Below are 25100 nucleotides of genomic sequence, written 5' to 3'. Positions count from 1 at the left end.
AGTGCCAGCTAGCAAACAAAGACGTAGTCAGGATGTTGAAAAAATAAAAGTACGTTTGTTGGTGGAAGTAGCGATAACTAATTTAATGGCGTTACCTGAGTACAATTGCAAAGTTTAATTGGGAATCAGAATTAAAGTAAAGATTAATAAAATGAAATGAAAACGGTACTCTAATCGATTCAGATAGTCGTGCACTGGAAAAAATGCTAAGCCTCGCTTATCTGGAGTAGAATAATTTACCGGCTTTTAAATAGTAGCTTGAACAAGTAGGTGGGACATCATTTAAACATGAAATGTTTCTATAGAAACCAATCCTTTTGTAATCATGATTAAGATTGCGAATAATTTCCTGGCAATTCGGTAGAAAGTGACAACACTAAGTCAGAAATTATCACCGCATTTTATCCCGAAATGGAACCTCGGCAATTATTTAGAGGGGAAATGTTAGGTAGTTTACATGTAGTGAGCTTCATACTCAGATGGGTCACCCGCACCAAAATTATTCTGGAAGAAGATAAACACTGTTCATTTCGAGTTTTGAAGGCGTGGGTGCTTGTAAATAGATCTTTTGTTCATTTGGAAACTGTCAACACCATGTCTGGTTTCTGAATAGGGATTTTTGGCTGACTTTTGTGAGCCATTCATAGTACAATTTGTATCCAGCTTTATCGTGAGCGGGTGACTTGAAAGACAGACATAAATTGCATCATCGGTCTGGATTGCTTTGGCGTCCCACCTTATACAAGGATCGATTTTTCATGTTATGGAGAATGTGTGCGTTTTTCCCCACCTGCCTTCCAAATGATGCTCCCTATTATATTATATTCAGACCAAACGAAGGACTACTCATAAATAAGCTGCACTAATTAAATATGGCATCTGTTGTTGTACCGGAAAAATTTGATAAGTCTGGGAATTTCTACCAAGGCAGCACTTGAGTCCCAATCGCAGTACTAGATTCGTAGGTTGTATGGTAATTCTGAACCCATCTCTGGAATTGCGCAGTTTTTCGGGTAAGCCTCCTTGTATAAAGTGCTGCACATTCTTCCTGTTATTATTCTTTTCCCCTGCCCTTTTTTTCTTACTCTCTTTCCACCATCCTATTTTATCTTTGTACATTGTAGTCTTTCTTTGGTTCTTAAATTCGGTTTTTTGAACATGTTATTTCAGCATTTAACGAAAAAGTTATTTTAAAGCAAAAAAAAAAAAAAAAACACGAGTTTGTCGTGGAAATCACATCGGCATTAGTCACAATACTTTTACCACGTCCACAAATCTTGGTTCCTTAAGCACGGAATGACATTCCAGCATGACAGTTGTTTCGCAGTTCGGACGTCACCTGACGGATGGAGCGACTCTAAGACACAGGACAGACTGCTTCAGCTAACAAATAGGATGATTCGTCAAAGCGCACTGTCTGATCCTGGTCATTTGTTTTCTCTACGAAGTGGCCGAAGCACTTCAACTGGCAAGCGTTCCATACCATCAGCGTTTAGCGGTGATTGATTGAGTCTTCGGAATGTGCAAAAATAGCGGTGACAACAGAGGCCACGAGGCAGCTCGTGATGGTTCAAGATTCCTTCAGATGCCAGTGGTGTTCATCGCTCCTCGTGGCGGTTCTTTCTATAAAAACCATCGAACAGAAAACAGACATTTAGTGATTGATTGACTGATAAAGCAAATAAATCTTTGCTTCGCACGCTATTTGCTAAAACTGTTATGCATTTAGATTAATCATAGCTCGATAGATGAATAGAAAGAAGAAAGACGGAAAATGTAAAAAAGACCGGCGGAAACCTGCTCTAGAAACTAAAAATTAAACTCTTTCAATCCGCTTCAAGACATCAATAAGTGGACTAATAGGCAGTCTGACACTTACCGATCATACACCACCTCAAGCCATTCACAGATATCACCCATGCCCGCAGTAGGATTCGAACACTCGGCTTATAGTGGAAGACTGTAAATGCTCTTCACTCAACCCAAGGGTGGCTTTTCGTAAAAACCGATCCATATAAGAAAGTATGTTTAAAGTAAGCAGCTAGGCATAAAATATGCAGTTTCGAAATCATGAAGAAATAATGCATAAACACTAAACTTAATGCAAAAAAACGCCATCCCTATCGACAAAATACGAAGCTAATCCAAACGATTAAGAAGTAATCAAAGAATATTTGAACTGCTACAAAATGGCAGCTTCTCTGAGATCGTATGGATTCACTAGTTATTGCATCTATTCTCACACCATTTCTGTTAAGTATTTACGATCTTTCTTCATAAGTCATTATTGCATGGAATTCTATGCTGAATGAGTTGTTTCTTTTAGATTAATCAAAGGATTATTCTTTTTTTGATTTCGCAGTTGAAAGTGCGCTATTCAAGATCCGGGCATAACAACAAACTATGGCTTTGTTACAGACCAATACATTTTACGTGCATTGTTGTAACAGACAGTGTAGCGATTGTCTTATATAAATCAGAGTGGGGAAATGTCGTGGAAGAACATTTAGGGAACCCACAGCAATTACGCAAAGTGCCTTAAGCAAGCTCTGAAGAAAATAAACTATATCCGAGATTGGCTTATTTCCTTGCTCGGATACATATACGTTTATTTATACTGATGGGAGGACGGAGACTACGTCTTACTACGTAAGGCAATATTACTGCTGTGCTTCGAACGATTTTATGGGCGGAGAAGGATGTATGGGAAACTTCTGGACAGCTCGCATTATTTTAATTTATCAGTCTTGTCGATAGAATGCACACCAATATTCATCGCACAGCAAAGATTTCACTTTCTGAAATTTCTCTGAATTTTTAAGCGAAAATTCCTTACGTTTTGCAATCTATAGCTCCATCAGTCTGTCTATCTTATTCCCGTCACTCCTGTCTTCGCATGAAGTCTTTCATCCCTTTCCGCCTTCCTCCGCGTCGTAGTTAGTTTGTAGCTAATCTCGTTAGAAGCCATTTTGGCCAAATGCACGAGACAGCAAGGTGAATCCACTTTCTCAATTTCGGAAGCCTGCGTTCTATAGACGGCTTTTTTCCTGACTGTCCGTGTAAAAAGGGATGCGGAGATGCGGGGTACTAATAGTGAAGAGCAGCAACCCGCGTGCCGATTCTCTAAGCACATTTCATTTGGACGAGGGAAGGAAGAGAAAAAGGAAAGCCAGGATGAGATCGTGCTTGCTCAGACTTTGAAAAACGTCGTTTCTGATTAGCATGACCAGTTTCAGCAGGAGGCAGAGATCTCGGGGGAAGGACAGAGAAACTGGCGCGCGCTGCTTAATGGATGGGGAGGGAGGAAAAGAAGTTTTCTCCTTTTGGTGTGTTGACGCCACACGCAGTGTTGTGTCGTTACTTCGGTCTCGGGGGTGGGTCTGTTTAAAACGTGATTTCCAGACGCTCAACGTAAAAGAAAAAAAATGTAAATGGTTGCAGGCAACTACTTTTCTCCATTGAGAGCTCGCAAGGCTATCTGGAAGGACACGTGCCACTAAACAGCCTCCGAATCAGGAAACATTTAAGCTTAAAGGGGCCGTGAAAATGACGCCGGCGGTAAATTGACAAACCTTCTGCTAGAGATATCAATATAAGAGAGTGGTGGCAGCGAGGCTATTTAAGGGGATGGAAAACTTAGCGGCTGTAAATGAGCGCTATTTTCCATCTTATTTTCGGACCGAAAAGATATGATGGAGGCTGATGGCGAAGGCTCCATCCAAAGAAGCCTTTTGGGCATTTTATAAACTGGGCCGTTAATGCTCCAATCTCTGTGTGTGTGTGTGTGTGAAGATAATATAAAAGAAGTCTTACATTCACTTTCTCTAGCTAGGTGCCGTGTGTGTGTGTGGGGGGGGGTGCACTTGCACAAGCAGTCGCATTGTTTAATCAGCTGGCTGAAACATGAAAGTAGATGTTTCTTCGGATATTTAGTTGTTTTAGCTTTGTTTGTTCGCTTAAGTGCTGCCAATATGGCCCTTCCTTTTCCTGCAATGGTATCAACAGGCCAACCTCTTGAGAAAACAAGGAATCGCCTCATAACGTGTGAACAGGCAGTTTGCGTGTCAAGAATTTGAAGTTGGTTCTTAGTCACTATGTATGGTGGACTTAATTCTGATAAAGCTCGCTGTTTTGTCTACAGAAAGATATCCAGAGTTATTGAGTATTAGTCCAGTTCTTCCTGGTGTGTTAGCTATTTAATCGCCAGAAGGTGTTGTTGAAGTGCCAACAAATAATCCTCACGTGTCTGTACGAACCAGGTAGCTATTGTTACAGATTGATCCACGGTAATTCGAGAATATATGCAAGACTAAAGGGAATTTGGTGTATTTTTTGTTTAAACATGATGCGCTGTTTACTTTTCAGTCGATATCGGAGATTCGACTTGGTTAAAAACACCTCGGCTAGAATGCCATCTAACGGAGAACTACACAAGCATCTCAAATTGCATAAAGCGCTTATTCGTGGTAATACATCGTTCAGCTTTTTCGGTGTGGAGAAAAATGAATTTTGCCACCAAGTTGGCTCGTAGCATGTCCAAGATCTATTTTCTTAGTCAAGTGACATCAGATAAAATTTTGAAACAATGTCATAGTGAATGAGTCTCATACAAGGGTGGAAAGTTTTTTTCCCCCTCGAAGAAACTCTGTTTTTTTCCCCTCCGAAAGAGGCAAACGGATGGCCAGAAGAACACATGTAGTTAAGGGACTTAATAAGGTTTCCCCATTGCCTTAGTTGCTCAGGAAATTGATGTAATCTCTCTCGGTATACAAATAAGTCGACTCGAAAACCCCTTCAAAATATGAATGGGAAAAAATTGTTAACTATATTATATAAATGCTGTTTAATGGGAATTCTCTCCGTCTTATAGAATGATTATCTTAAGTATGAAGTTATGCATCCATCATCTGTTTTCCTTCCGAAGAGCTGAAATATAACTTCTTTAAGCTTTAGACGATTTTCTGTCTGAATCCAATCCAGTGCGAGATCGCGGCTCTGCTTAATGGAGGCCCCAAGTGGTTTGAAAACTTTCTTTGGTTTATTCTAATGCAAGGATCCTTGGTGTTTTAATTCTTAGTCCACCCGTGGTACTAAAGTGATCTTATTTGACAGTCTTTCGTTCGTAGACTCGAATGCCAATATGGATAATGGTGGTGTCGTCGCTAGTTCATAAGGTCACAAAATCGAGTAACGTTTTGCATTTTGTTTACTTTACTTCTTTTTCCGCCATTACTGATTATTTTTCGTGTACCCCCCCCGGGGAGGGGGGGGTTATACGCGTACCACCGGTTGGGAACCGATGCCCTAAAACAATTGCAGTAAGTGAAGTTAAAATTCATTCCTGTATATTAAATCATTATTCTGCAAAAGATATTTCCCATCCACTGAAAAGCAAATAGAAAATATTGGTCAAGATTTTCGGTTTACAGTTATGTTGTACGGCATAATTATTATCAATTATTATAATAATAAATGCATTATTTTGAAACCACTTTGAAGTAAAGTGGGATAGAATTCAGATTAGAACATCACACTGTAAAACTATTGTATTCGCATGATTTTTTATTGTGAAAAAAGCGACCTCTGGAATGTGTGATTTCCAGCTCAACTCGCTGTCACTGTTTAGTTTAAATAATTGAATTTATAATTTCAGTTAGTGCTGCAGTTTCATACATGGAAAAAATGGTTTCATCAAAACAGTTTTTGAATTACAACTGATGCATTGAGAGTGAATTTAACCAACATTTCATGTACAGAATCTGAACTGAAAATTTCAACTGAGAAATATTATTACAAAAAACAAACCACCATGGTCTATTCGTCTCTTAGTAAGCAGTTTGGTCCCTCAATGATAGCCCACCTGAAACTCGAGAAACCAAGTCCCGACTGCCTCATTATGGGAGAGGCACCGTCTTCGTAGGAAGTGAGCCGAGCCATCGATCGGAACAAGTGATGATCAAATGGCGACAGGTCTGGGCAGCTCCTGCTCTCCTCCCCTCCCCCACCCGAACTGCTGCGTGCAGGTCGCCAATTCTCTTGCTGGAATCATTTGACCAGAGCTGGGCAGCTCTCGTAGAGAACTTGCTCGCTCCAGTCGTTGCGAATATAGAGGTCAGCGTCACTTCTGGAACCAGCTCAGAACGAACAACGTGCAGCTGACCTTGTTTCGAACCGATTTCTCGATGAGGAAAGGCTGCTTTAACACACTCTATCCGTTCACTGTTGAAGTAGTTTCATCGCAGGGTAACAAGCGCTTTATGAACTGTTCGTTGCGGGAATCGACAAGATTTCATACCGATACCAGAGTGTGCTGTTGAGCATCCTCTGGTGTCATTTCGTGTCCAAACAGCTTCTATTGACCTTGCTCAGTTGATGAGGATGCACGGTTTCTTCCCCTCGAAGTACCAAAGGTAGAAATCTGCGAGTGACGGTGGCCGGATCAGCTTCGAGGCTTCTGGGGATCGAATGAAAGTGATCACCTGGAATGAAATTCGTCTTCGCTTGACTCCATTGTTCTTGAACCAGGCAGATTCGGTATTCTTCTTTACTGCACTTAGAATTTCTTTCTTTTTCTTTTTTCCCTTCCAATTATTTCGAAAATGCTACTTTGGCTGTAGTATTCTGGAACTTGTAATGTAAATGTTTTCGAATTTTGCTCATGAGAACAATTTCTTTATTATTTATACAGAACCGATAATTATTTTTATGCAATATGAAGAAAGGAAAAAAACCTTATAGGCCATTCTTTACCTCGATATTAGAAATTTGTGTTAAAAAATTGCTTTATTAAGAAAAAACCGTTCTGTGTCAGATATGTAATCACTGCGTAAATTTGGGAGGTAGCATTTTCATCGTTTTTAACAATTTTTAATCGAGCTTTTTTTAGCTTAAAAAAGATGTACACAAAATATCTTCAGCATTGTTTCGAGTAGTATAAAAAAAAACAGGAAACCACTAGAATTCACTAGCAGCTCTTGTGCTGGTGACATCCCGAACGCCTTTAATTCCTGCGCAGATTTCACTTAATCTGAATGCTCTAGCGCAGGGGTCGGCAACCTGCGGCTCCGGAACCGCATGCGGCTCTTTGGATGAATAATTGCGGCTCTTTTCGTTATTAAACAATCTATTTTTGAATAATGCAAAATGAATGTTATTTATTAAATTAGAAACTAAAAACCCAAAATTTAGCATTTGCAATAAATTAAGGACATTTTACATTAAATCAAGGACATTTTGCAATTAAAAAGAGTACATACGATGCTGAAAACTTCAAACATGCAAATATTAAACTATTCGAAATCATACGCAATAATCCTTCTTTACATTCTATTTACATTTTACAAAAATTCTACTTGATGGTGGCCCATTTAAACGCACTAAATAAGAAACTACAGGGAAAGGGAAATACAGCAGTTTTGCTTTTAGAAGAAGTGATTTCGTGTGAACAAAAATTATATTTGTTTGCGACAGACTTTGAGAAAGGCACATTATTACATTTTCCTACGTTGAAGAAATATCAACAAGAATAAGCTGATAATTCCATAAATTTAACCTTTTTCAATGAAATTGTAGTAAATATGCGATCTGCATTTAATGGGAGATTTGAGGAATTTAGAAAGAGCAAGGCAGCTATGTCATTTTTATTGCGACCACTTGAAATTAATCCTGCGAATTAAATTTTTCACCTTCTGCTGGAATTGATGAGGCTGCATTTCAGCTTCAGTTAGAGGACCGGAAAACCCAGGATTTGTGGAATTCAAAATTTAGAAATCTTAAAGCTGACCTGGAGGAGAAAAAGTCCTGTCTGAAATAGAAGATCTTAAAAAGCAAGATCAGATTGTATTTGGCACGTAGAATTGTTTACCGGACACTTACATGCAGTTAAAAACATACGCATTTGGACTTCTATCGATTTTCGGATCGACATATTTGTGTGAGCAAATATTTTCTAATATGAATTTTATTAAAAGTAAGTTGAGAAACCTACGAAACAACGTCATGTTTAGTAGGATCTCAACAAGACTACACTCAACGTCATGAGTCTTTCGTCATGTTTGAAAATGAAAATCACGGCGTATTCGCCGCATATTGAGAAACTATCCCAAGAAGTTTGACAGCAAAAGTCGCACTAAGAAGATATTTTAAATTTACAAAAAAATTAAAGAAATAGGTATGTTTTTGGATTTTGTACATATGTTTTTGTAAGGAGGAGCAAATCTTTGTTTTATTATTTAATATTTAAATCTATCATATAATTCGTGTGACATGCCACCCCTGTGTTTTACGAGTATGATAACGTGTTACTGTATAAAAAATAAAATAAATAAATAAATAAAAAAACTGAATAAATAATTTAATTACAATATTTTTCAATGTGGTTTCTAAATTTAAAGCAGTAATGAGCAATTAAACAGTAAATCAAATACTCGGTTCGATCCGCATAAAGAATATTTTCTTTTTCTTTGATAAGAAAGTATTAATTTAATTTCCATTATTTAGCTATATTTTAATTTTTTAACCTGCACAAATAAATCCACATGTAAAAATCAACATTCATAAAATAGATTTTTAATTAAAGTATACTAATTCTGCCGTACAAAACGTGGACCGCACAAAAAACCTGAGAAGGCCGCATTCAGCCAGCGAACCATTGGTTGCTCATAACTGCGTGCGGCTCCCTAATTTTTTTTTTTTTAACAGATATAATTTTAAAAATGGCTCTTCAATCCAAAAAGGTTTCCGACCCCTGCTCTAGCGTGTGTGCACTTAGTCTGTGCTCACCTGTAGTGGTTAAAAATGCACGCAGATACTTCGTCGCGGGCTCCGCGTAGGGAAGGAATCGCATTATTCTTATCATATGTGGTTTACAGTTACACCGATTATCTTGATGTTTGTAGCTATTTTTTTTCAAATAAACAACTGCTCAAAATTATTTGATGATTTGTTCGGGTGTGCGATGCACACGTAGCACACGCAGAATAAACGCCCTTAATTTAAACCTATATTTAAAAGGCGATTTATAGGGGGTGGCGAGGAAAGAGTTAAAATTAATGTATATGTTCATGTGATTTGAGAGGGGGGAAAGGATTTGTGCGCGCGTGATAGGCCATGATGTCAACATTACTTACCAAAAATTTAAATTAGCCAAAACTCAAATGCAGAGGAATTCACTTACATTTTAAACAGTACGAGCAAGTATAATCGTATAGTAAGTAGTATGCGATACTTGGTGAAAGGTTGAGATGGTCACTAAGTTTTATTTTGTTTTTATGTATATCATGTGATAGATTAGCTGTTACTTTATCTGAAGGAAGGAATTTTGTTGCATGGCTTTGTTTCTATTTCAGGAAATCACTCTGCGACGTAGTCATAGTGAAGAAAAGTTAGGCCTAACTCTGTGTTACGGAGCACCCGATGAAGCCGAGACCGATATTTTCGTCAGTGAGGTCAGTAATTTCTACGCACGTAATGTTATTTAATAGACTAAGTTATTTCCTCACATTGAACATGATACGAATCACCTCACTATTATTTTAACATGAAGGGAACAAAATTCGGCTTTAAAAAGATGTGCACAAAATATCTTCAGCACTGTTTCGAGTTGTATTTAATAAAAAAAAAAAAAAAAAAAAAAAAAAAACGTATAATACGAAAGTTAAAATTGGGCTAGTGTAGTCGTTACAATGACGCGTTTATTATATAAATATTCCCAACAAATTTGCTGGCTTTATTGCATCTGTAGGTAAATATGCAATGTATGAAACCTGCAGCTTAATGCACGACACCAAGAGGAATCTGTTCACATTTTGCTTGAACAGCTGAGGGTTATAATCTTTGAGAAGGGCAGGGCAGGGGAGACCGTTCCCAAGAACAGAAGTAAATGGGATGAAAGAGGAGGCAGTGAAGTTGGTTCGGTGAGTTTCAAGATGGACTGTGAAAGGGTGTTGGTTAGCAGTGGCTCTTGTTTTAATGATTTTGGAAGAGAGTGGAGGAATAGTAGTGGCTAAATCAGCAGCGACTGTCCATGAAAGTAATTATAGAAGAGGCACAAGGCAGAAACTGGACATCTATGAAAGAGGGATTGAAGTGGGTCTGTGAGAGAGAGGAATCATTAATTAGCCGGATTTTCCTCTTCTGAATAGAAACGAGCAATCTTAGAGAGGATTTTGGTGCTCCATCCCAAATATGAGAGCAATATTCCATGGCTGGGTGGGTGGGTTTGGACTTTGTATAGAGTTAGCGGGTGTGAAGTAACGTGTTGTGCGAAAAAATACACCAAGTTTTTTTGGCAACTGTGGAAGCCATAGTTGAAATGTGGTTGTGCCAGGAAAGATCGTAGGTGAGGTCAGTCCCAGAAGAGAAATTTTTATCGCGTGATTTGCCTCTGTATGCATTTTAGCGCGTGCTGATTCGATGGTACATATGTGGCGATTTGCAAATTTATATTCACTCAGAAATGCAAACTTAAATTAAATGTATGAATACGCGTATTAATGAAAAACAATTAGTGATATTTATCGCCAAGAGATCTGATGGAATCTTTTACATTTCCGTATCATAGACCGATATAATTAAATATAAATGGACAATAGTTTGTTACTTGGCTAATAAAATGCCACAGGTTTCCCTGCAAAAACATGTTGGTATTGCAAATATTGTGGTGCATTACTATGAAAAACAAAACTCCTTATGGTTTCAGTAATGCTATTGCTATAACAGATTTGCCATTTTTACTAATATTAGATAAGATGAAAATTTAAACAAAACGTGTGGTTGGGATTCCAGAAGCTAAAACCGAACTGATACTCAACACCACCCACATTCTTTTGTATTCCCATTGGCAGAAAACATAGAATTCTATTTCAGTATTTTGGATGTAATAACCATTACATTTTTTGTTTTTCGTACACACTTGGAATCTCTTATCCGAGTCAAGAAAGAACAGAATAAAATTACGGCTTAGAATGACCTTTTCAGTATGCTTCGTTTCATTAATTGTATTAAAGCTGTTTGTCAAATATTTCATCATATATATAACTAAGAATGATTTAGTCATAGGGATTGAATGTAAGGGATATGGGATCTTCAGAAAGGATAGAGAGAACAGAATGGGGGGAGGAATTTTACTAATGATAGACAAAGTATTAAACCCAAAAATGATAGAAGTGCCTGAAGATGACAGGCATGTAGAGGGTAGTTCATTTGAGGCTGTTTGGTGTGAGATAGAAATCAACAGGATGAAATATGTAATTGGTTGCTGCTATAATCCAAGGGGGTATAAGGGAGAATGTAGATGGTATGCATTGGCAAATTAGTAAGATGAGTGGAGAACGTGTAATTATTATGGGCGATTTTAACTATGGGGACATAGATTGGGGGAAGGAATGGTTTCAAGGAACAAAGGAATTGGAGTTTATACAATTGTTAAGGGATAACTACCTGAGACATCATGTAATGGAAGTATAAGAGATTTGAGAGTGTTAGATTTGGTCATAGCATCTGAGAACATATCAGTAAGTAATTTAGATACACTGTCTCCACTTGGGGAAAGTGATCATGTGGTCTTCACTTGGGAGATTGTATTATGTGCTGAATATTCTGTTAAGAAGATATGTGGAATTACAAGGCTGGTGATTATGACAAGCTGAGAAGTCAGCTTTCGAAAGTGCTATAGCATGAGAATTTTAAGGGGAGAGATGTTGATGGTGCGTGGGAGATTATCAAGGAGTATTTAATGAAAGCTGTATCTGACTGTATTCCCAGAGTCAGAAGGAGGAATCAGGTAGGAGTAAGATGGATGATTAATATTATTAAGCGAGAGTTGCAGATAAAGAGAAAGTTGTGGTATAAGTATAAGAAAAACGGTGACGAGAATTCCCATGAGCAGTACAAGATACAGGCAAGTAGGGTAACGTGCATGGTAAGGAAGGCCAAAGCTAATTATGAAAGGAAGCTTGCTGATGAGTCCAAAACAAATCCTAAGTAGTTCTTTCGCTATGTGGCAAGTAAAAGGAGGAATAACTTTGGAAGAATGACTTTATAAAATGTTGAGTTGCTTAGTGATCATTTTGCAAAAGTATACCATCTGGATTGTGATACTGCAGTGCCGGACGTGTCATTGACTGATGAGAGTCTAGTGATAGAAGAATTTGAAGTGCTTAGTATATTACAGAACCTTAATGCTAACACTGCCATTGGGTTAGATGGCATATTGGCCCATGTTTTAAGGGAATGCGCAAGAAAATTCACACTTCCTCTAACTTGACTGTTTAATTTAAGCCTCAGTTCTGGTAAAGTATTTGAGTGGAAAGAGGGGAAAATTATTCCACTACATAAGGGGGGGGTTCCAGGACTGAGGTAGCAAATTATAGACCAATCAGTATATCGGGAGTGGTGGTTAAGGTTCTGGAGAAATTGATAAAAATCAGAATTCAGGACTGGGTGGACAGCAGTATGATACTTTATAAGGGGCAACATGGTTTTGGGAAGGGTAGATCTTGCCTTAGCAATATGCTCACTTTCTGTAATGAAGTAACAATGGAGTTGGATAAAGGAAATCCTTTTTCAGTGATCCTGCTGGACTTTGCAAAGGCATTTGACAAGATTCCACATGGAACTCTGTTGCATAAATTGGAACAAATGGGTATGGATCTCAGACTAGTGATTTGGATTAGAGGGTGGCTAATGGATAGATATCAAAGAGTGGTTTATGGTGGAGCGGAGTCCAGTAGAAGGCAGGTGACTAGTGGTGTGCCTCAGGGCTCAGTGCGTGGTCCTCGGTTATTTAATTTGCACATCAATGATATTGGGAATAGTTTGAAAGGAGATATCCACTTGTTTGCTGATGATGCACAACTGGGAAGAGCGATAGTTGATTCAGATGATGTGGATATCTTGCAGGATGACTTAAATAGGCTGGTGGTTTGGGCTAAACTAAATGGCTGCCAGTTTAATGTGGCCAATTGTAAGGTAATGCACTTCGGAAGGATGAGCTCACATGCTGTTTACTATATTGATGGAATTGAACTGCAGGAGGTTGATGAGATTAGGGAGTTATTGTGGACAGAGAACTTAAGTTTTCGAGGGCATATTGCAAAGGTTGCTAAAACTTCACATCAGATTACATGGTTATTGAGGAACACCCTGACAAGCAGGGATACAGAAGTGATTGTCCCACTTTATAAAGCATTAATAAGACCTCATTTGGACTATTGTGCACAGATTTAGTCACCTGGATTTCTTGGTGATGACGAAATGGTGGAGAAGATTCAGAGGCGAGTTACGAAAATTGTTGCAGGCCTGTGGGATGTCTCCTATGAGGATAGATTGAAGGTCTGTGGGCTTCAAAAACTAGTTGATAGACGTATGAGAGGAGATATGATAGAGGCATATAAATTATTAATAGAGTTTTATAGGATTGATACTGATAACCTTTTTAAGACCAGTGAAGGAAGGGAGAGAACGAAGGGTCATCCCTGGAGATTGTGTAAGAGTGTGGTTAACAAGGGTGTTAGGACTAGATTTTTTGCTTTTAGGGTTGTAAATGGGTGGAATGCGTTGCCAGAGGTGGTTGTGAATGCTTAATCTGTGAATGAGTTTAAGGGGAAGTATGACAGGTATTGTGTGAATAACGGTTAGTATGTCAATGTTGGGTCTCCCGCGATGAGTCTTTTTTCGATGAGACTCCATGGAGGCACATTACATAATAATAATAATATTGTGTATCCTGTTTATTTAAGTGACACAAAGTCTGTAAATTGCACGACATTACATCATTGCACATTTGGAATTAATGATATTCATAAGCTTGCTACCATATACTTAAAAATCGGAGCAACAACTTACTTATATTAATTTCTGTTTAGACGTTTTTTAATATGCCTCTATCTAATCATATTTTAATCTATTAAACCCAAGAAATAGTTAAAATATCTGTTCGAGTTCTTCCCCCCCCCCTTCGTTTCTTTAGTACTTGCTGTTGTTATGTGGTAAAAACATGGCTTCAGATCGCGGAATTAAATTCGTGCAGCATTCAGTGGGTTCCACATTTACATGAGTTATACTTTTTCTGCTATTACGTCCTTTCAAAGATTATTTTTCATATTCTTTCTATGATTTTAATACAGGTGAATACCCAATAAGAAGGTAGGCTGATTACTAAGAACTACTTGCTTTTAATTATTCGTGAACTTATTTGGAGAATTATTTTCAGATTAATAATTTCGGAATTCTTAACTCCTCCTCCCTTTTTGGAGGCTAAAGTGAAAATCAAATATTAACTAGTTATGAATAAGACCAAATATTTTTAATTAGTAAGCCACGTTTTTCCCATTTTCATTAATTCACATTGTCTTCTTTTGTAGATTGAAGCCGTCAGTGTTGCATCTAAAGATGGCCGAATTCAGGAAGGTGATCAACTTCTTCAGGTATCTTTCTCTTTATTACAATTATATTAACATAGTAAACTGATTTTTAGCGAGAAAAATTCTACAAGAATTAAATCTGCTCACTGCTTATGTGTGTGTGATCTTTTCTTATGACGGAACCTATTACAACTTATTTCTCCATCCACATGTTCTTTCTGAACAGATTTTGATGGCATTTAGTATTTCATCACAAATCATCCATTTAAACCGAATATTGTCAGGTATAGACATGGTTTATTCTAAAACAATATACTTCTGTATAGGTAGTAGTAGTTATAATTCAAGTTTTAGCAAACAACTTCGGTTAATATTTCGTGATAAATGCTTGTTGTTGGTGTAAAATTTGTAGAATACGGTATAAGAACTACATTTTAAAAGTAAATATTGCTTTTAAAATTATAAGAATTTTTACATTTTTATAATTTTATAATTATAATTTTATAATTAAATTTTAAAAATTATAAATTATAAAAAATTACTTTAAAAAATTTAAAAATTTTTAAAAAGTAATATTTGACTTTTAAAAAATAAGATTGGTTTCAAAATATTGTACTTCGTGCTTTATTTGATACGGAGGTAAAAAGTTGAATTCGTGAGTCAAATGTGCAGAGCCAGGATCAACGAAGTTGAATGGCCTTTCTGGCTAACAAATTCAGACCTTCAAATAAGCAGAGTGATGGTCTCATATCGGGCTGCGAAATTCATCTGCCACTTAAACGCATTCAGCACAGTCCAGCCACCGTGGGGTTTGAGCCTACCGCTTGTTAATCGGAGAGAGAGAGAGAGAAAGGAAGGTGATGCTGCTGCTCTTCCAATCAGCAAGATAAATCGTACCTTTCTCATTACAAGAATCACTGGCCAGTATATTGAAGCTGTTGAACGCCAGTGAATTTTAAAGGATTGAATAATAAAAGTACCATATTACTGCAAATCGTCTTCTAGACGAAATACTTGCTTTTGATGTACATGAAGCTCTTTTTAGATGATCACATAGGTCACCTTATAAGCACGAGCTACTTTTCTTACATTCCAATGACTGGATAGAGGATTAAAGTAATTTTTAAAAAATAATAAGGGATATTAGGATTGAAATGGGGTGGCCGAAATATTGAAAACAGTTTCTTCTTATAATTTTTTTTTAACTGGTAAAGACTTCAAAATTCATATGAAAATTCAGAACGAAGAGGTAGGAAATTGCCCGATTGAAATTTTCTCAGATTGTTTTCCCTGTTCATCTAAATGTGAATTTGAAACTTACCTTTGTAATGCACATTTCACTTGACCAGCTGCGATTGAAATTTCTTGGTATCTAAAACGGGTGCTCGATATTCAAATTAAGGACAAATTAATTGAATGTGTAAAACCCCGGATTGTTTCAGGAGAGATTTCATTAAGGTTCTGGAACATCTTGTGCTGTATTCATGTATATACATCCTTGCAATGAATGAAACCAGCACAAGCGAATATTTAGTGGTTTTAATTACTATGAAAAATGTTCAACAGTTAATTAAAAAATAAAACTAGTGAGAAGTGCAGTTTCGGAATATTTTCTGCTTGTCAAATTTGGAAGTGACATGTAAATAATTTTTTTCTTAATAATGCTAAAATATTTTCGCGTATCAAGTGAGTGTTTCATACAAATGAAAAATTATTTCCGACACTCCCCCCCCCCCTCCTCCTCTCTCTTGTGAGCCGTTAGCTGTTTCTTCATTACCTTGGGAAGGAAACCGACAACGGCCAGGAATCTTTCCCATTACACGTTACCATAGCAACGAGTTTATAAGTGAAGAGAAGGAATGTTGTGTTCCCATGAATGTAAACTGCCGATTTATAGGTTATTGTAATAACTGCTTTGGGCTGATCGATACGTCTATCCGATCTTAATTACTGGAAGTGAAAGAGTTAAGTAAATTTTATTGCGCGACTGGAATTAACTCCCGAGGAGATTTTCGCAATTAATATTAGTGGGTTTGAAATGATGTTATTGTTGCACAAAGCAAAGCGTCGATATGTCTCAGCAGAGATCACCCATCGCGTCCTGTTTAATATTGTTCGTTCCTATAATGTCATTCCCGACCAAAAATACTTTATCTAATGACACGGAAGTTAAGTAACAAGTTGCATCGCAGCTACAATAATACATTTTTCTAACTTATTTAAGATGCGTTTAGGCTATGATTTGACTACGTGGTTTAGTTGAAAACTTGCTAGTGCGACAACTAGTTAAGTCTTTATGCAACATTACATTCGAAGATTAATTTGTAACACGATAATCATTCTTCACGGCAACAGCAGAAACAGGCTGTAAGTGCGGTACTTGTGGTTGTTCAGATTAATGTGCCGTAATGATGAGGTTTGTTTCTAATTCCGTTTCCTACTGCAAAATAAAAAAAAAAACTTCAAATTTTGAAAGGACTTGGCAAAAAAACGCATGAAGGAAGATTCGCATAACTGTTTCCGTGAACAAAAATGGGAGGTTCAATAAAACTACGACACACACGACCGGGAATTCTTTGATAATGATAGATCCTGTTATTGTTCTGTACTTGATAAAAGCAGTTTATAAGAAGCCTACTTTTATTATAAAAAAAAAGATATTACCGCAGTGCTTATTTATTCTAGCTGATCTGTCTATCTGTCAATAGGAAACCTGACGAGTAAGCCCACCCTTGATGATTTCAGCCCTTTATTGGCTGACTCATCTAACCACAAGTGAATTGTGAGAGTTGGCCTGTTTATGAACATCGTTACCCGATAAATGAAGGGGAGGGGGGGGAATCTCCTTCGTACTTTCCTCAAATTCTGAAGACGATCCTTGAATTAAGTTTTCTTCTGTTTATGAACTGGATTTTAACAGAAAATTAACCTTACATCGAAGTTTTTGTTTACCAAAAGTCGGCTGTTTACAGTTTCATTAAGGGACAAGATGGGAAGGAGTAAAAGAGAAATACAGACTGTCAAACACGGAGCGAGTAATATGCGAAATGCCCACGAGTAATCCTGTTAAAAGAAAGTGGGCAAAAATTTAATATTATTGTCATATGAAAAGAAACAAAACGGAATAAAGAACATAATTTGTTAAATATAAAGCGAATACTTTCTCTCCATTTCTGCTAATCGTGCAATGTAACTACATATGTCGCCTGACGCGCCGATTGGCTTCCTCTACTGGCGGCTGACATTGCTGTCCTTCTGTTAATGAACTTACAACGTGCCAATGTTTGCTCTTCACATTAATCAGATCACCCACATTATCAGCAATACTCACGAATTAACAAAATTGTAAACATCTTATAAATTCATATTTTGACAACTGTTGCCGAACAGGTGTTTAAATTTTGTTTTGATTTTGATTCCAGATTAATGGGATAGAAGTGCGTAATCGAGAACAGGCCGTGAAGTTATTTTCTGACAAAAGGACGGAGTTCACATTACTCGTGGCTCGACCTCATCTGCAAGTAAGTAACAGCTGCATCTCTGTTATACATATGTTATTCACGAGCATCTAAACGTAGATAAAAATTAAATATGCATGTTTATTAGATATGCACAGAGGCGGATCAAGCGGGTGTCGCACCTGGCCGCCATCAGGGACCCCGAGTTCGGAGGGAAAAAAAAAAAGACTGGAGCCGACTAGCATTTAATGCCGTACCGGCATATAGGTTAGAACTATATAAAATAAGCCTTATCCGACATCTGTACTGGAAGCTACAATTATTTTTAGGGGCCCCGAGCCGGCTTAATCCGTCACTGGATATAAAGGACTTTGATTCCTGGAGGTATTGTTAATATAAAAAAATATATAAAAAAAAGATTCAGAAACGGGGAAAAGGAGATCGCTTGCAGAAAACTTTGAGGGAAAGCTTGTCGGTAACGGAGAAATCAGTGATTGGAGTCACGTGCATGTGGGCTCAGGATGGATACTAACGAGTATATTTGCACTCAAAAATACGGGAGAGCTTTATGAACACGAGCACCCAAATATATTACATAAATGAGACTGCAGTTGAATCACGGATGTGTGTGTGTGTGTGTGTGTGTGTGTGTACAATATACACCTTGCGATTAAAACGAAATATCGCATCATTCATGTGGGACTCTATAAATATACGAGACCATCAGTATTTATAGTTACCCTGATCCATGTTATCTCTAACTGTAAAATACATTTTAAATCTACATATTGATCACACATTGTGAGCTGCATGCTCTTATTAGGTGTGATATTGTGTACACATCACGTGTTATATTCCTTAATTAATGAAGCTCTAACTTTTCCGCTCAGATCAAGAGCTAAGAAAAGCTTTTGATTCCGACTTCAGATTTCTCTATCATCTATAGCTTCGTCCTTCTTCACTTCCATCACTGTTAGAGTTTGCTTGTGACCGATTTTGCGAGAAATTAAAAACTCGAATTTCTGGAAGGTAACTACCATCACTTTAATAAGAAGCGGATTAACTAATTTTTCAACTGAAACACCCTCTAAAAAAGTTGGTGTCATCAGCATCACGGATATTCGAACCCCCCCCCCCCTCCCAAGTCTTTCCAACCAAAGAGCTCAAGTTCTCGCACCTATACGAAGACTGCTCACCAAAGGTGGAAACCTGTAATCGACAATGAAATTGAACACGAGTTTAAGCAACTTCAAACAAACGGGTCTGCCAAACCTAAGAGAAACTTATCGATGAGTTTCATAGAGGGATACGAAGAAACACGGAAAGACTGTTCAATTGTTTGATAGAATGGAATAAAATAACTGCCGAGCAGAATTAAAGTGAAAATGTAACTACCTTCAATAATATAATCAATTATTTATTTTCAGTGGAAAAGGGTGATGCGTTGGACAAATTAAGGGCTTTGGACAAGTTCAAGAGTGAATCCATGACTAAACAAGCGTCTTAAAACCAGTCGTGTGTGAATTGGTTTGAAATTCTTAATTTATTATTGCAACAAATGATTTTTGTCTGATAGTTTTGCATACTATGAATCAAAGAATTGAATGAGCTGCTCCCCTCCACTCCACCTGACTGCAACAACACTCATGTGCATTGTGTGCAGGAATCCAGTTAAATGGTTTAGAATGGCAAAACCAGATTCTTACGTGTTCATTCTATCCATGTTCATTCGAAAAATTGCTTACGAAACCTTATGACAACAAAATCGTGATTTCTCACAATATCTGATTGGTCAAAGAGTTGAAATAAATTGTTCTTTGCATGTTTGACGTCCTTCCGTACCCTCAGTAGAACGCTACAAGAAAAATCAAGCAAGTCCATTGCAAAATATGAAACATTATAACAAATCACCACTTTAGGGAGGTGGCCTAAATCACCATTTCGAACTATATTGAGGAGACGCAGAGTAATCACAAAACTAGAAAGAATTAAGTGAAGTATACAAGCGAACATACATTAATTATTCATAAAATTGGGACATCGGAGTCATGCAACGGAAAGTCGATCAAATTCCATTACTCAATTTTGTGATTTTGAAGGCAGCGAAAGAAAAAAAGAAAAAGAGCAGAAATTTGTGGAACATCAGTTTCCATATTCCTATTAATTCTTAGCATTTAGAAGCCAACGCGGCTCGCACTATTTTCATTTCAAATTCTATTCATTTTTGCAGCGGGTATTTGCTGAATTTAAATCCGTAAATTCTAAACGAAATAAAGAAGTATATTCTTATTTTCTTTCATTTCCTAGTTAACGGATACTTAAGCAACACTCGAGAGCAAGATGGGCTTCGAGAACAAAAAATAAAATAAATGATGCGTATAGATTTCGTTTACTACAAGTTCGACGCCATTATTTCTTCCATCCGAAAAGATTTTCTGCCCTTCGAACTATCACAAAACAGAAGCCTTCCATTGAAACTTGGCATTTTTGAAGCTGTGGGTACGAAATGGTCAAATGTGTTTTGGACCAATAATAATGAAATGAAAAAAATCGCCATAATATTTTAGGGTCACAAAAAATCTTTCCCTGGAATTGGGTATCACGACGCCTCGGAGCGAAGAACACGAAAATAACTTTTCATTTCCTAATGGACAGTAAAAGTTTTTTTCCCTTCATTTGTAGATTTTTGCCATCATAAAAAGGGATGCTTTACCATCAACATAATAGTCTGGCCTGTCAGTCGATAACGCAAAACAAAGAAACGTTTCAAATGAAAGGCTGCTCTCGTGCAAGTAGCAAATCACGCAGAAAAATTTAATGAGTCCGAAAATATCGCACCACTGAGCCCAATTATCCTCTTCAACCCTACAAGAATATCTGGCCTCGGAAATACTTAGAGCAATACGATTTCTATTTTAATCCGTTACATTTTTTCTATTACAACAAACTATATTTTGATATTTTGTCATTATAAACTTGATTGCACTTATCATATTAAGATCTTAAAAAAAAAAAAAATTCTGCGTTGTGATCTTGCCTGTGTACTTTTAAGTAAAAGTGGGTCAGCATCGCTAGACCTGATGGTACAAACTACTTACTTGGCTATAAATCACATGCCCGACAGTTTGCTAATCAAGGAGAACTTATAGTTAAACGTCATTTTACTTATGCAGTAACATTCTTGCCTTGTTCTCTTTCGAAAAAATGTTACTGAAGGAAGGAAAAACTGAAGCCTTCAAATTATTTACTTGGCGTATGATGACACGACGGTCTGAAATCCGTTCAGCACTGCCAAACACTTTATTGTAAGCCTGTGTGAATACCGGCTTTCAAAAATTTAGGATCCTTACGAGTATTTGTTTCAGCCCTTTTAATTTTGGTTTTAATCAGACCGTTTGCATTGTCAAAAATTTGGTAAAACGCTTGCTTTGAAAGTGCATAAACTAATACATAATACAAACAAATTCATTTTGAAACCCGCTCTGGATAACTGGGATTTAATTGAGTTTGACATTAATAATTCCTGCTTGGGTTCAATAAGACCACTTTTATTAAATGCAATGATTAATGATTGGGTGAAATTACGAGAACGCACCGTTTTCAAAGGTTACTCTATAAAGTTTATAATATTACAGAAATAAAACATTTTTTATACAGATTTAAATGTCATGAGACAGCCAAGATACTCTGCACCTCGACTTACTAATTTTATAAATGCAAATACTCACGTAAAATTAAATCTCTTACAAATGCTCTTGAAGACTTTGCAATTAGTAAGTTAAACTAAATTAGTCGCAATTAATACTTTTAAAAAGACAGTGTGGTCAAAATGTATAAATTTAATTATTGATGTTGTCAGGAGTTGGACAATAGTTCAGAAATCAATGTGGGAGGGACGAATTGCTGGATTTCATTTAAGACTATTCAGAAGGAAAAGAATTAAAAGAAAGTACATTGTTCCACCCGATCCCTCCCCCCCCCCAAGAGCTTGGTGTTTTTACAAACGATGGTGGGGAAACACGAAAGGTGTCTTGCTCCCTAATTAGCGTCACCTGTCTTACATGACAGGGACAATTACCTGTTGGACATATGCGGCCGTTTCACGTGCAAAACAGTTCGAGTAATCCCAGTTCGCATTTCTAAGAGAGAGAAAGAGCGACGAGCCAAATTACTTCAGTGTGACATTGCCCAGCTCGCAGATATTACCTTTTAACCTATGAGGAGGGTTTTTGTAGTATCATAACTAAAGATAACTATTTATAATGCGGATAGGGTGGACTTTTTTTAATGAAAAAAAAAATTCTGCCTTGTGTTGCACAGGTTACTTTGTACGACCTTTAATCTTAGCTTGACATATCATAATTGCCTTTGAACGTCAATTCTATCCAGATAATTCTTATTCCTAAGGAACAGAAATCTGTCACCTTAGATCCGTTCCCTTCTTTATCGTCGCCGACAATAACAGCACTGTTTATCAACTGGATAAGTTGTAATAGTGGGGTACTCCGTAGGCTAGCTACGTACTCCTCATGCTCTCTATTTCTCAAATTTATGCAATTTGTCCTGAAGTTCGATAAGTCGGAGGAAGTAGATTGAAATTACGCGTTTTATATATGATATTGTAAGCAGTCTTATATGTAACAACGTAAATGTTTTTAAGGTTGAAATAATATATTTCTGAAATATTTTTAAAAAATAAGTCAACCATTTATCATTTTACAGATTAAAATGTAAATAGCGATTCGTATGGTCGACGTTCTAGCTAACTAGACACATGAAAGAATAACATGACTAATAAGAGTCTGCTTTTGGTTCCTAGAATTAAAATTGCCGGTTTCTGAAACCAGAATATCAGAAACAATGTTTCCAAAAATTATGTCAGCATGATGTTGAGTAACATTCGCATTAAGTGTCACAGATTAGTAAATAAGGATTAAAGATGCAGTTTGTCTGATCGCTATTTATTCAACTAAATGATACATGAAATCAGCATTAAGAAAAGTGGGTCGGTCGTCATGAAAATAATTCACTGAGAATGAACAGATATGATAACGTACACACTAAATGCCTTTCTGGAAATGCAAAGAAACACAGAGAAAAGAGCTATTTCAAAAACATCGTTAAGTAGATTCAAGTCAGCGTTTCACTGAATTCGAATTTCGTATTAGTAGAACCGCTAATGAGTTCGAAACATTTCGCCTGTGAGAGCTGATCCCAGTGTTTTAGATCGGTTCTACTCGATAAAGATCGACTTAACCACGTTAGAGAGTAACCAGACTTCAATCACATGCACTCTTCGTTCTCGGAAGGATGATACCCCCCCCCACACCCGACGATAGCTTACACTGCAACTGCGGTGTACTTAAATTTTCGAACAGGAAAGAAATGTTTATCCTAATATTCGGAGGTTTCTCCTTCTTCGTGCATTTCTTCCAATCAAACATGATAAAGGAAAGAATGAAGAATTTTTCGTTCTTGCACTACGTTAGATAATTGCTCTTGACAAGATTTACTTATTTAGGGTGGTAATTCGCCATAATTACAACTAGCATCTTAATGTTATTTTTACGTATAAGAAGATCATTTTTTAAAATATCTGAAATAATTTTTATTTTATTATTATTAGGAGGATGATGATGTGGAGGAACAGGCTGAAGAACTGACCCTGGGAATATTCTCCAATCACGTGCTCGTGGTATGTAGCAGCTTTACTTTTAACTAAACGCTGCGTTTTTTCTTTCAACAACGCGACATATTCATTGAACATTTATCTGATGGTGATGTAAGGCAAACACATCGCGAAATAGTAAAAAAAACGGAACTAATAAGTGTGTTTGTGTGTGTATATAATATATATATATATAGAGTGTTTAATCTGAGCAAGGAGGAACCCCAGTTCAAAATTCTTTTCTTTAATGCTATAAGAGCTACGATCTCGGAATAGAATATAAAATAAAAAATAACCGCAATGTTGTGTGCGGTGTAGAAAAGTATTATCTTTAGCATACAACGGGATAAAGCGTTCGTTTATGTGCGTCATTATATATAATATTACAGGTGTCTGAGGTGTAATAAAATTACCTCTCGAAACTGGCAGAGTTTGACAGTTAGCCATTCTTATTTAAGTTGCGTTAATATATCGAACTCACTGAGGTGCACATTCTTTCTGGAATTAAGCGACTTTTATGAGTTTAATTCTGTTTCGGAAAAAGTTGCACGACCGACAGAACTCGTTTGTTCAACTCCGAGTATCCTGATGTTTTATGAATACTTTGCTGATCACAATGCAATAATTCAAAATAAAAGAAAGCCGAGAGAGGATCCCAAGTGGAAGAGGGAATTCAGTCGGTCGTTAGAAGAGCGAAAACAGGATGCTCAACTCTCAAAATGGACAGAAAGTGACTTCTACGTAATTTTGATGAAACCTTGGAAATGCAGAACGCGGAGCTGAACGTCTTCTTGGAGAGTCAGAGGACGAATCCCAGGGTTGCTTTCTTGATGAAAGAGCCATCATGCCATTGCATAAAAGTTGTTTTAACGAGTGTTCCATGAAGAATACTTGAGTATGAGCTCCCTGGATCCGAGTTTTAATGTCACTTAACTTTGTGGGATGATTAAACCTTTAAGTTCCCTCCCCGATTTTCAAGTTAGAATCCTTTCTTTTTTTTTCCCTAAAGACCAACTTGATCCACCGCTCACTCGAGAGCCTATTATTCTCTACCCCTGCGTTTGGTGTCAGCAAATAAACAACACAGAAAAATATCAGAACTGCGTAAGATCACAGACGTCTCTAAATTAGAACCTTCGTGGGATTTCTGCCAGACACAAAAAGTCTGTTGAAAGAAAATCAAATACTTAAAAACTGTTTTTTTTTAATTTATTTTACAAGAAAGACTATAAAGAAACTAGTGAAACACTACTGTATCAACAGAGCTTAAATGAGAATGTATCAGTCTCTTACACTTTTCTAGCTTGAGGATACAACCCTACTAAATATCCCATATCAGATTCCCTCAATTATATGCGCATAACTGACCTCTTTATTACGATTTAATGGTAGCACTTAAGAGTTCTCCTCCTGCTTTTCAGTACCCACGCCATTGTTGCGACGCTTATTTCAAGTCTGTTGTTGCAAACTCTTTATAGCACTAAAGCTAAGGAAACCTGTCGGATTTTTGGTTATAGCTGAAAGATAGGGAATATCTTACTGATTTTATTTTGGGCAAAATGGTTTGTACCCAACAGTTCACGCGAGTTTGCAGAGCTTCAAGACCTGTTG

General features: G+C 37.1%; 1 protein-coding gene across 1 annotated transcript in view; it reads left to right on the top strand.

Moving 5' to 3' along the window:
- Positions 1-25100, top strand: part of LOC150108852 (E3 ubiquitin-protein ligase PDZRN3-like) — a 152573-nt gene that overhangs the window by 125154 nt on the left and 2319 nt on the right. The window contains exons 4-7 of the mRNA XM_090403760.1: positions 9348-9446; positions 14364-14426; positions 17786-17884; positions 23448-23516. Of these exons, the coding sequence (XP_090259886.1) occupies positions 9348-9446; positions 14364-14426; positions 17786-17884; positions 23448-23516 (330 nt within the window). The remainder of the gene's footprint in view (positions 1-9347; positions 9447-14363; positions 14427-17785; positions 17885-23447; positions 23517-25100) is intronic.

The sequence above is a fragment of the Typopeltis vanoorti genome, chromosome 2, assembly GCF_054136105.1.
Source record: "Typopeltis vanoorti isolate ZY-2024b chromosome 2, IOZ_Tvanoo_1.0, whole genome shotgun sequence".
In the NCBI taxonomy this organism is placed as follows: domain Eukaryota; kingdom Metazoa; phylum Arthropoda; class Arachnida; order Uropygi; family Thelyphonidae; genus Typopeltis; species Typopeltis vanoorti.
This window is presented reverse-complemented; position numbering and strand designations above follow the sequence as displayed.